The sequence below is a fragment of the Lissotriton helveticus genome, chromosome 1_2 (genome assembly GCF_964261635.1).
Source record: "Lissotriton helveticus chromosome 1_2, aLisHel1.1, whole genome shotgun sequence".
Classification (NCBI taxonomy): Eukaryota; Metazoa; Chordata; class Amphibia; order Caudata; family Salamandridae; genus Lissotriton; species Lissotriton helveticus.
Genome location: NC_136058.1, coordinates 164,523,109 through 164,536,263, shown reverse-complemented (window position 1 = coordinate 164,536,263; position 13,155 = coordinate 164,523,109). Strand labels below are relative to the sequence as shown.

The following is a 13,155-nucleotide window of genomic DNA, read 5'->3' as shown; positions in this document are numbered from 1 at the left end:
GCTTGCTTGAATCCTGATGGTGCAATGAGCAAGGGACTCACGTCTGAGTATACCCTCCCACACATAGTGTGGATAAAATCGATTTTGGAAAAAGGGGGTGGTGATGGACAGAGTTTCTGATTGATGCAGAATACTCTTACCAAGTCAAGAGATCATGGTTTTAATCCATCACCTGTTTTTTAGCTCATTGCACCATCCCAGCTCAGAACCTGGCTATATGCAAATTAGTCTGTTCCTGTCCCAGTGCATGATGGGAACAGGGCAAACTAAACTACCAAGCCAATTCTTATACTGGGAAGGAGACAAGCTTCCGGGGACCGGTTTCTGGCATCACAGCCTTCGTCGGCCCGGCTTGCTTGAATCCTGATGGTGCAATGAGCAAGGGACTCACGTCTGAGTATACCCTCCCACACATAGTGTGGATAAAATCGATTTTGGAAAAAGGGGGTTGCTCAGACGTGAGTCCCTTGCTCATTGCACCATCAGGATTCAAGCAAGCCGGGCCGAAGAAGGCTGTGATGCCAGAAACCGGTCCCCGGAAGCTTGTTTCCTTCCCAGTGTAAGAATTGGCTTGGTAGTTTGGTTTGCCCTGTTCCCAGCATGCACTGGGACAGGAACAGACTAATTTGCATATAGCCAAGTTCTGAGCTGGGATGGTGCATTGAGCTAAATAACGGTGATGGATTAAAACCATGATCTCTTGACTTGGTAAGAGTATTCTGCATCATTCAGAAACTCTGTCCATCACCACCCCCCTTTTCCAAAATCGGTTTTATCCACACTATGTGTGGGAGGGTATGCTCAGACGTGAGTCCCTTGCTCATTGCACCATCAGGATTCAAGCAAGCCGGGCCGAAGAAGGCTGCGATGCCAGAAACCGGTCCCCGGAAGCTTGTTTCCTTCCCAGTGTAAGAATTGGCTTGGTAGTTTGGTTTGCCCTGTTCCCAGCATGCACTGGGACAGGAACAGACTAATTTGCATATAGCCAAGTTCTGAGCTGGGATGGTGCATTGAGCTAAATAACGGTGATGGATTAAAACCATGATCTCTTGACTTGGTAAGAGTATTCTGCATCATTCAGAAACTCTGTCCATCACCACCCCCCTTTTCCAAAATCAGTTCTGACTTTTTGCCAGATATGATATTCTGTTCAGCTGTTGTTTTCTGTATCTGTGATTGAAGTTTGCCATAGGAATTAACAAGGTAAATCAGTTGAGAACCCCCCTTTTTAGGTTTCACCTGTACAGTGGTTGCGCTGAGCTGGCAAAGTCTTTTGTATTTTAAAAAAGAATCTTAAAAAGGGCTTACAGCCCACATTTACTTTACATTTGTTTGTATGCTTGCCACTCTGTTTTCCTTGCTTGCTGTTGGTTGAAGTATGCTATTTCCAGTTGTGTTCGTCTTTTTTGTATGTTTTCTTCTCAGTGGAGCTTCGACCAGGTGCTCGCTTTGAACATGTCCTCCTCTTTTTATGGTACTACTTTTTTCTTTGTGATTAAGTGTGTTTGGATACTGCAGCAACCGAAGGTATTGGAGCGCATTACATTAGCACACGCTTCTTTACACAAGGACACATTCATTTTTTTTAGGCACATGGTGATTTAGTGATTTGCCCAGAATCAAGGATGTTACGCCAACGCTGAAACTCAAACCTAGTTTCCCAGCTCCATAGCCTACAGCTCTGGCCTTTATGCCACCTCCTCTCTCCATAATATTGCACATCGCCTCCCCAGCCTCAGCCTGGTTCCACATTTTGTTATTAAGGCTGAATCACTTGATCTCCCGGTGGCAGCCAGCATTTGCTGTTGGTTGCCCATCCTCCTCCCACCCGTTGCTGCTTGCCAACACTAAACTCCAGTTGCACAGATCTCCTCTTCCCCCAGATCCCCTCCTCCCCTAACTCTGCTTTTCACATTTGTATCTTGTATGCAGTTTTATATAGCACCAACACCACCCGAAGGTATTGGAGCTTTTACATAAACACTAGTTACTTTACACAAGGACACATTAAATTTTGTAGACACATGAAGATTAAGTGATTTGCCCAGAGCCATGGGTGTTAAGCAGAAACCAAAACCCAGACTAGACTAGTTTTCCCAGCTCCATAGTCGGTAGCTACTGCCCTTAAGGTGCATCCTCTCCCAAGAGGATGCCACATAGTCTACCTATCCTCGGCCTCAGTTCCACATTTTGTGATTACGGCCAGAGCACTTAATTTCCCCATGGCTGCCCGCATTTGCTGTTGGTTGCCCATTCACCTTCCTCCCGATGCTGCCTGTCCCCTTGAACTCCATTGCACAGATCCCCTCCTCCACTGACTCCGTTTTCACATTCTTTTTGTGCAGTTTTATGTAGCGCCAACACCACTCAAAGGTATTGGAGTGTTTTACATAAGCACCAATTACTATTCTTTGTGCAGTTTTATATAACTTCAACACCACTGGAAGGTATTGAAGCGCTTTACATTAGCGGGAGTTACTTTTTTGTGTGCAGTATTATATAGCACCCAAATCACCCGAAGGTATTGGAGTGCTTTACATTAGCACCAGTTACTTTACACAAGGTCACATTAATTTTTGTAGACATGACAAGATTAAGTGATTTGCCCAAAATCAAGGATGTTAAGCTGACGTCAAAACTCAAACCTGGTGTACCAGCTCCATAGTGGCAGCTCTGGGCCTTATGCCACATCCTCTCCAGAAAGGGTTCTTTACCATCTCCCTAGCCTCAGACTTAGTTCCACAATTTGTGATTATGGATAAACCGCTTAATCTCCCCATTTCTAAAGACAACAAGCATTGGCAAAGCCAGTAGGTTTCACATGGGTGAAATCTATTGTTTTTAGGTCTCGGCTAGGCAGCACATGCGCTGCACGGCTAAACAGCGCATGCGCTGTCCCGAACAGACATGCTGTGTTCTATCTGTGGGCTTACAGGGTGCCCATCTCATACCACTGGTATAATTCAGCGTCACTCACAATTTCTTTGATGGCATGCAGGCGTCAAGCCCTCTTCTTGTTTGGCCTTCTCATAGCGCATTGACCAACTACATGTCTCCTTACACTGTTCCTCAACTGTTTTCACTATCACTTACACATTTGTTCATCAAGTCACCTCAACACCAAACAAGCATTGGCTGAGCCAGTAGATTTCGGCAATGCCAGAGCTATTGGCCTTGTCAATGTGAATGTTTTTAGCCATGTTTTCTAGCAGCACATCTGCTGTTCAGCAGCGCTGAAAGTCACTGAAAAAAGCACTATGAAACTGCCAGCACAGGTCATGTCATAGCGCTTTTATGTGTTACGAGGGGCAGGGCAATACACTCTATATGGGAGGCAAAGAGACTCGGCGTTGGCTCAACATCCTGGGATTCTGGGCTTTCAGGGTCTTTCAGCCATGGTAAACAGCAGTTGTGCTGCTAGACAACATAGCTAAAAGAATTCACATTGAAAAGACCAGTATCCAGTACTATCATTTGTTGGTTTGAGTATGTGTTTTTATTTAATTACATGGCGCTTTTAGTTATTATTATTATTAATAGGCATACATTTTAGGAGGACATAAACATTGCATTTGGTGGTGTGAGTTATGGTTTGGATGGTTGTTGTGAGTTACTAATTGTGATCCTAACCATAGGTTGAGAATTTCAGTGTTTTTTTTGTTTCAACTTTGTAACGATAACTCTATTTTAATTTAGTTTTTTCAATGTATATCTGAGGTTTTTAAAAACCTACATTTAAGTGTTGTAACCAAAGCTAACCTCCGCTTCGCTTTACCCTTTGTTTTTTCGGTGAATTTGTATTTGGATATTTTTTATTATTTATCCCATCCAATTGCTAAATTGCCATTTTATTTGGGTACCCGAAGTGCAGACAACATACAAAAACTGTGTTTAAACTTAGTATGTAAAATAAATCATGTAAGAAAATACAGATTGAACCAGATTTGTCAGGGAAGAGAAATTAACGATTTTTAGGTTTTGAGAACAATGTGCAGAGGGTTTGTGCATTCATTTAAAGAGATGGGAGACAATGGTTAAAGTGGGCTGAGCCACTGTCCCTTGTTGTGTGCTGAGGTGGGTGGTAGTAAAATGTGAATGACCATTTAACAGACCAATGTGTGAAGCCCACTCAGCAAAACCCCCTCTCTGTATGGATATTATGTTTGATTTTCTTTTTTTTAAGAAAGCAGTTCTGCCTAGACAGCTGAAGCAGCCTTAAAGGCATGATCAAAAAAGCTAATTCTCGTATCCTCCTACATCTCTACACCATATCTGTGCATTCACCTCCCCCATACCACCACCACCACCAATGGAAGCCCCTCTCTATTCTATAAAAGTCAGAGATGGTGTACCTTGGTTGTGGCTCTGTGAGAGAGAGCGGCTGGGGAAGAGGGGGAGCAGCACCTACCACTGACACCAGGTTTGTTGAAAAAGGCCCATTTATTGGAATAGGTGCACAATCACAAAAACTACCTGGGCCTCTGCCTTACAAAACTACAAACCTCACTATACAAAATTGTTCAAAGTTGTTCACCTATGTTAAGCTAACCCCATTCCTAAATATACCCCACATAACTTAATTCTGTAACTGTGTACTTGTTCCAGAGCTGATCAACTAACTGCAACTGAGACCTTTAAACTCCCCTCCCTTTTTCCTACAACTATTAACCTCTAACTAACTAAACATCTTACATAACCTTTAATTTCCTGGCTCCTCCTGGTGTGAACTTGCTACCCTTTCCCTGTCAGCCTGCATTACAGCTCTTAACAGCAATAAACTTTGGTAAACCATGGCAACTTCTTGCAACCCGCCACCCAGGAAAAGGGGGGAGGGCCCCCGCTGCAACTTTTTCTGCCCCCCTCCCCCTGTCCACCTTGGGATGCTTGACTAACTTCAACTGCAACAAGTACAACTCCCTGCCCATGAAAGACAACCGTACTCCATCCCCTCGGAATATTCCCGGTTATCATAATGCTGATCCGAATGCTCCACTCCAGCCAAACCAGCATCCTTACAAAATTAGTGCATCTCTGTGTTGAGCTATTGCCAGGCCCTGTCTGTTACTGTCAGCCTTAGGGCCCCACGCCAGACCCTCCAGGGCACAAACTGTGTCCATAACACATGGCATCCAGCCCACTGCCTCCAAATCTCCTTTACGTTCTACTTCTTTGACTTTATCAATGCCAAACCTTTCTCCACTACCAAATTGTTTTCTCCTAAGTGTACCAACAAGCTATCAGGACACTTGCCTCCTATTAACAGCCAATTCAGACATGGAAGAAAGCTTCCTCCGCCACATGCCCCATTTCCCATACCAGCTACCAGAATACATGTCTGCATCAAAGCCCAAATTTGCACCATGACTGCTGTTCATCACATGTCTCTCGGCCCACTTTATGAGAGAATGGCCCACCATCCAGATATTCAAACAGACGACTTCTGGACCGGGAACTGAACCTGCAAAAACATAAGCAAGAGTTGACAACCAGCAGAATTACTCAAAATACCCCCTTCCCGCTCTAACATAGCACTGAAAAACGTTTGAAGACCACCTTCCCAGACCCATAATCCTTTCCTGACTCTAACCCCACCTACCCACCTCTGTTGCCATGCCTATGTGGAAAGAATGTGTCCCAAAACCTTGACCATCCAGGCCCAGGATTACCAGCACCTTGCACAGTATTGCTAAAAGCTGGAACATTGTCACTGGCTTACCCAAGTTGAAAGACTGCCCCCCCCCCCCACCCCCGGAACATTCTGAAACCTAAGAACTGACCCCAGCGGACCAGGCAAAGTGTGTTCACATGGTAAACCCGGCGCAGTATCCTCCTGCCCTCTCTGATCCATCTTGGTCCTGTAAAGCCATACCTGTAGGCCTTCCTCACAACGCAAAACTTCCTCCCAGAGCACCCCAGACTCCCCCTACACCCTAAAAGCTCAGATACCCACGGCGCACCGAAGAACCTCCAGGTCATCAATGCTGAAAATAACACAGTCTCCCCCTCTCCTTGACAGAAACCTAATCACCTCACACAATATACCCAGAGTCAACGTCCTCCTCTTTGGACCAAAACGTCCAGCTTCCCTAACCCAACTTTCTAGAATGCATGTCCCTAGCTCACTGGCCATAGGGACATAACCCCACCAAAGTGTCCCCATAAAGAATAGACCCTTTAATTTCTCTGAAACGGTATCCCAGAAATGGCCTTTTTCTACAAGTGACATGATAAATTACACCAAATCATCCGTCCAAGCCCCCCTCCTTCCTTTTCTGAGGCCCATCTGCTAAGAATTCCGACCAAGCCTATGGATGAGCACTACAAACGTAAGCATCGCCTGTCTTCTTTTGTCCGAAGGTCCTGACACATCTGGGTCCCGATTGTGTTCTCCTCCGTGACCTGCCCATGGAATCTTTCCCTCTGTGAAAGAGACAAACCATCAGCAATGTCGTTGTTCACACCTAGCAAATGTCTGACCCAACAAACAATGTCCAGTTTCAGGCATCTCCACTCAAAGACCCTCATCAACTTCAAAACGTGTGCATCCCTAGCAGACGGCCTGTTGACCTGACCACTTGTACCACATATTATCAATCTTAAAGAAACATTTCTCATTTGACAACTGGTCTCCCCGTAATGTCACTGCTACCACCAAGAGAAATAATTCCCAAACACTAATGCTGCAGTCACCCCACTTCCATTCCAATGGCCATTACTCTGTGCACCATTGACCCTGCCAATACAGCCCAAAGTTAAACCTTCCTGCTGCACCTGAAAATATCTGTGCATATCAGACTACTTCCGTCAAGGCAGTCAATGGACTCCCATTGAAGAATTGGACAAAGACTTGCAATATCCTACGGTCCTCTTTGACACCAGCTGACAGCCTCACATGATGATGTGGTAAAGGCAGTCCCAACAGTGACAATCCCAACCTCCTACAAAAAGCCCTCCCTGCTTTCACCACCCAGCATAAAAAATTTGAATGCCTAATGAGCACCTGCATCTCTTTCACCAACACCGTGGCTTTTGCAAGCATTGCATCTAACAGCTGCTGCATGGTCAGTTTTTATATCCTCTGGCTTTTTATCCTCTGGCCCTCTGGCATTCACAGCCCCTGAATCAATAACAATGCCAAGAAAGGACTGCACCGTACTGGGTCCCACTGTCTTTTCTGGTGCCAGCATCACCCAAAGGTCCCCCAGGAGCTCCTGGAAAGCTACCAGCAAACGCTGGCAGTCTGGGAACTGGGGTTCCCCACAAAAAAGAAGTCATCCAAGTAATGCGTAATATGCTCATCCCTGTATGCCACGTGAAGAGCCATTGTAAGAATGTGAGGAAGCACTCAAAGAGAGCACACGAAATGAAACAGCCCATCGGGAGCACAGTATCCACATACCATTTTCCTTCAAACTGAATTCCCAAAAGCTGAACGTTGGCAGGATGTACCAGAAGCAAACAGGAAGCTGACTTAATGCCGCTCTCAGCCATTAGCCCTGTCCCACTCTTTCCGCCAAGAATAAGGACTCATCAGCTGAGGAATAGGACACTGAAACTTGCTTTTCTGGTATAAAATTATTAACTGATTGGCATACGGTCATGGAGGTGTTGTATTAACAAGAACTGACCTGGTTTCTTTTTGGGTACCACTTTGGTCGTCCATTGGCCAATTGTCAAAGGGGCCTGCCATCCTGCATTTCTGAATCTCTTTGACCAGCTTGTCCTGCACCACTTGTCTGTGCGCGCTGGCTGATTTCAAGTTAGCCACCCAGCGGTGCACCCTCGGATCCTCTTAACCCAGCCTGAACCCCCCAAATAAATCCTTGTAGCAATAGCCTGGCGTTATCCTTCCATTCGTCTTGGGAAAGGTAAAATTCTAACCTGTCCAACTTAATAGCGTTATGAGCCTTTGCCAGCAGATGCATGTCCACCCTTCCCTGTCCTGTAAACCCTTTGCCTGACTTCGATGTTTTGCCCCTATGGTTCCCTGTTTCCCATCTCCTGCCTAGTAGCCTGCTTCAACTCCATCCCTGAAGCAATTGACCAAGGTGTGTCTTTCAAATGCACTTGGAACATTCATGCCAGAATTTACAATATTCTCCAGTGCAGAGACCTTTGTTGAAATCCCAGCCTTGTCCTTTTCCGTACACCTCCCACCCCTCCGTGGGTGGAGCAACACTTGAAAGGGCTTATTGACTATCAGCAAACTGCTTGCCGTAAAAAGCATTTTACCAAATTTTGTGGGCCCCATAGTGTGCTTCCATAAGTCAGTTTCAAGCTCACCTCATTGTGCCTCTGGGTACATGGCCATACAGGCCCAAAATTATTTACCATATTGCACCCACGTACAACCTTTGTAATTTATTTGGATGAATTCCATATACTTAAATAGTGTGATCGACCTCCCCAGGTACTTCTCACAGTACACACTAGCATAAATCAGAAATGCTGTCGTCCAATTCTTTATGGTCACTGGCACCTTTGGCCACTTGTACAGCTCCAATTCCTCCTCCTTTGAATCCTCTGTTATATCCTGTAATTGTGTAATGCATTCTCTCCCTAGTTGCCATGATACCTGCTGCTCAACCTCTGTGTGTTATACCATGGTATGTTTATGTATGCCTGAGAGCTCAGTTAGAGAGAGCAGGCTGAGCAGCAGGAGGCTGCTCCTGGTTAGACATTGAAATAGCATTTACATGACATCTGCAGCCTATAATAGGGACTATTATCTTCGAATAAATGTCATCATAAAACCTACGTGCCCTGCCTATAGAGGATCATTCTTTGGTTCCAGCACCCTCCTTGGCCCTTAGTTCCCTATGTAAGATTTTGATCATCCCAACGCACTCCTCCTTCCATATCCTTTCCTTAGTGTCCAGCATGAGGTGAGCCCCTAATGGTTTAGACATCACCTTATGAGGCAGCTTTTTGATTTCCAACTCTTTGCTCTCCAGCTTGTCTGTTTTCCCTGCCAACTCTGTCTTCTTTTCCCGGTGTTCACACCCACCCTCCATATTTGCAATCTTCCCTGAAACTGTAGCTCCAGATCCAGGCTGTGCCTTGTCCGATCCAGTTTTTCCTGTTGCCCCCAGGACCTCCTGTTTGTGTTCCCCTTGTCTCGGCACCAGTGCCACTGCCGTTTTAGGTTATGCTCTTCGGTACCAACACCAGTATCCCTTACATAAACACTTTTCCGTCGGCAGGGCTACCAGCTCAAATGAGGCTTCCTTGCCTCCACCCAAACAGATTCCATGTTGGTGGTGTTCGCCCCGCCCCTTGTTACCTTACATGGCACAAAGGTCAGTGCCTGCTCGGGGGCCCGCGGCCTCGCCATCATTTCCTGCCGCGGGGTTCAACCACGTCCGTCTCGAAAGGGTAGAGAGCCTGTATCCTGTGAGAAACTACAGCCAGATTGATTAGTGGCAACCCCTGCCCGAGCTTTTTTGTCACCATCTCGACTCCACAATCGGACTCTCATCCTCATCCCGCACTTCCCCGTCCTCCAAACTCTCTTCATCGCCATCAAAATTTACAGCGTGTTTTTCAACCACTCGCTGAGCATCTTCATTCGCCCACTACATATCATGCTGCACCAATGCATCATGGATCCTGCCCTTTCAACCTCTCCAATGATGTAGGACGACTCATCCCATTCACCGGTCAGCTGGCTTCTAGTGCCGGTTGCACTAAACCCTTCCGCATTTTGCATTGCATTACCGAGGTCACAACAGTCCTTCTTGGAGGTGGTGATCTTGTCGTCCAATGTCGCTGTCTAGCTGCTTGCACGAGGCCAAGCCTTCTCTCCCCCTCAGAGTCAACAAGTCACAGTAGGCTCCCCTGAGTCTGCAAACCCCCAGCTTAATTATTGTCCTGCGGAAAAGGACACAGGCCTGGTGTGCTAGTATAACCCCTATTCTGAAAAACCTGTGACTCCGCCAACTCATGCTAACTAACTTACACCGCTCGTGACTCCATAAATGCTGGCCGGGGAATAACCTGTAGTCTAAAACTACTAACAGACTGTGTCCTGACTCGGGGAACACCGGCCCTCGCTCCCACTACCACTCCCTTCCCTGCACCTTCCTGTCCTGACTTATCATACACCTTCAAAGGGGGCTTCCCCCGAGCTGACTGCCATGCACCCCTCCTTGGCATAAAGGCATCTTCCAGTCCCCTGTCTTCATCCCCCTCATCCTCATTGCTGCACTCTAAGCCAGCTACCAACACCGCAGGGTTTGACCTGCCACCTAAACTCTAGTCGCACTGTGTGATCTGCACCAGACAATTAATGTCCTCCCTTCTGTCTGCCCCGTCTCTCCTGCTCCTCACATGCCCATGGGCCTTGACCCCAGTAGGCACACTCTCCAGCCAGCTACCTCTATCTCAATCAATGGGATTCCAGCGCTCCCTCTGATTCACGCGGAGTCCTGCCTTCCACTCAAAAGAACCGCTCTTGTACTGAAATCAGCACCTTCCTCCACTTGGTGCTTACACCTCTTTAAAATCTTTTGGTTTTGCCTCAGCCTCCCCCACAGTGTCATGAGCTGTCCCCTGCACACTCTCGCTAAATATATTTTGCAAATTGAGCCAAGAAAAGAAAAAAAACGTACCTCTTGCCGCTCTCTCCCATTTTGTCTCAGTCTTTCCGTGGCCGGAACAGGAAGCAGCCAGGTTCCCTCCCCAAATCCAATCACAGTGCTGCAATGCAGCACTGTGATTGGTCTGAGCCATGGATCGTCATTCAGCCAGGGGGCCTGGGCATGTTCTCCTTGCAGGCAGTAATGCAACCTGGATGGAGAACATTCGAAGTGCGCATGACTGGCCTTGGAGTATGCAGATTGCTCCTCCCCTGCCCTGAGAGCAGAGCAGCCCCTCCTGCCCCGTAAAACTGCTGAGCAGGAACAAATGCAATGATAATAACCTCTGGTTAGTATCATTTTATTTGTTCTTTCTTGCAGCACTGAGGCAACGCTCCTCTGCCTTAGCGGAGGAACCGCCACTGCTCTGGATCAGGACTTGGTGGCCAGTAGAACAGCACCAGTGCATAACAGTTATTTCATATGAACAGCCGCAGCAGAAATCTTTGAAAAAATGTAAATAATTAACTGATTTCTGGCACTTTGTGGACCTTCTCACAAGCTGCAGTATTATAAGAATTGTCTTTTTTTGTCATGCTTACATGCAATTAATGATTTGTAAGTTACATTTTGATTTCCCCCACCAAATAACCACACCGTTTTTTTTATTCCTCAAAACACAGGTTATTCCTACGAAGGACCGCATCGAAGGAATGGCTGCTTTTTCCGAGAAACGACTTCCGCATTTCACGGGAGAGTAAAGGCATGAAGCCTGGCTGAGACGACCGTAGATGCTCTCACAGCTCACAAATCATTCAACTACACAACCTTTATAGTCTAAAATACAGTGTATATTTTAGAATACTGAAAATAACCATGCACTACAGTAGTGGCATTTTCGTAAAAAAAATAAAAACGCTTGTCTAGCTCCTAATACTGTAATGTGCTTAAACACAGTACAATAAATATAATTCAAGTTTTGGCAACTTGTTTGCAGCCTGAAAAAGCAAATGTAAATATTTACATATGCTCTTGAACATTTTGAACAGTTTGTACAGAGATACCAAATACAATGTATCTTACTTCTCTTGAAAATACTTTGGTGTACTGTTTCCATCTTCAGCTAGCTAAAACATGGTTAATTTAACTTGGAAAATAGAATTCTCTTTTTTTCAGAGCTGTGATGTGCGAGCAGTGAAAGGTCGCAGTTTGAAACTCCTGTACACTCTGAAGGCTTGGTAGGGAAGCCATACACGACATGGCTGTTCAGCCCTGTGCAACAGGTGACTGAGTCAGAGCAGATCCCTTTTCCAGTTCTCTGTAGATTTTCCAACAGCAAATCATGCAGTTTATTTTGTGCTTGTCGCTTACTCACTTCTATACAGTGTTTAATTTGGTGGTGGGGCCACCACCCATTTTTTGGGGACACTCATTTTTCCTCATTTGACATTGGCCGCGAGTAAGAGGGGGACAACTACAAAGAAGAAAATAGTAAGAGAAAGATGGAAAAATCTTTGCAAAAGGAGAAAGCAAGAACTTGCAGGAGAGCTAAAGTGGGGGTGGGGAGGTGTCTGGTAGTGAATGGTACACTATGAGATTGATTCAAGCCTAGGCAGCCTGAGTATTCGGTGTGCAGATGTTTAAAAGCCCCTGTCGCAGATTTCTACGCGGAGCTTTGGGCACTGGCACTCTTTCTATTACAAACTAAGCACTGCTTCTATAAAGTAACAGATATGGTCTTAGTAATGGTGGAAAGCTCAAAGCCTCTGTCAGTCAGAGGTACTTAGAAGCTAATAAGCTGATCATTCCACGCCTGCGCACAGCAGGCCCCGGGGCTAGTGGAAGAGCTCCAGAAGGTGGTGCATAAGATTTTTCATGTCTACACCTGCAGCAGAAATAATTAACAGACCACTGGCATGATGCCTGATGCTTGGGCCCTCAAGGTTCAGCTTCAGTATTCTTGTACACAAGTCCTGTAAAAGCAGCACCTTTGTGGACCTGCTTTCCAGCTGCAGGGTGAAATCTGGATCGATCCGCCTGTCTTTCCTCTTTGGATCTACGTGGTGTGAGTTGTGGCTTGTGTATCATTTGGGACAAGGACTGCGGTGACAACTACGGGAGCAGCCTGGCCTGAAATGTAAAGGATCCAGGGTTTGAAACAGAACAGGGACCCCACATACACATGGAAATCCTTTCATGGTGGAACATATATTCACGAGATTTGCATTATGACATGTTGGTTATACATAATATGAATGCCCTGAAGAAGTTCACGGTGGTGAACAAAACGCGTGGGCTCTGTTTTTGGCTGTAGCGTTTCGACTTATATGATTATCGTACAAGCAAAATAAAGAAGATAAGGAACATTCTACATTTTGATTTGGACTCTTTTGCATGGTTGTTAGTTGTTTGTGCACCACTATGTGTTCTTCCATCCTAGAGCCATGTTGGGCACACATTAGTTATATTGTGCCAACATGACTCCAATTCCCTCTAAATGTTGCAGAGTATCCCTCGGTAGGAGCTGATGATGCTGAAAGTGGTGACATTGACATTCGACCCATAGCAACAGCATGAG

At 45.9% G+C, this 13,155-nt stretch overlaps 1 protein-coding gene across 2 annotated transcripts in view; it reads left to right on the top strand.

Moving 5' to 3' along the window:
• Positions 1-12,948, top strand: part of ECHDC2 (enoyl-CoA hydratase domain containing 2) — a 164,484-nt gene extending 151,536 nt beyond the window's left edge. For both annotated transcript variants that reach the window (XM_078670530.1, XM_078670527.1), the window contains one exon: positions 11,261-12,948. In XM_078670530.1, coding sequence (XP_078526656.1) covers positions 11,261-11,338 — 78 coding nt within the window. In that variant the 3' untranslated portion in view covers positions 11,339-12,948. The remainder of the gene's footprint in view (positions 1-11,260) is intronic.
• Positions 12,949-13,155: the final 207 nt, after the last annotated feature.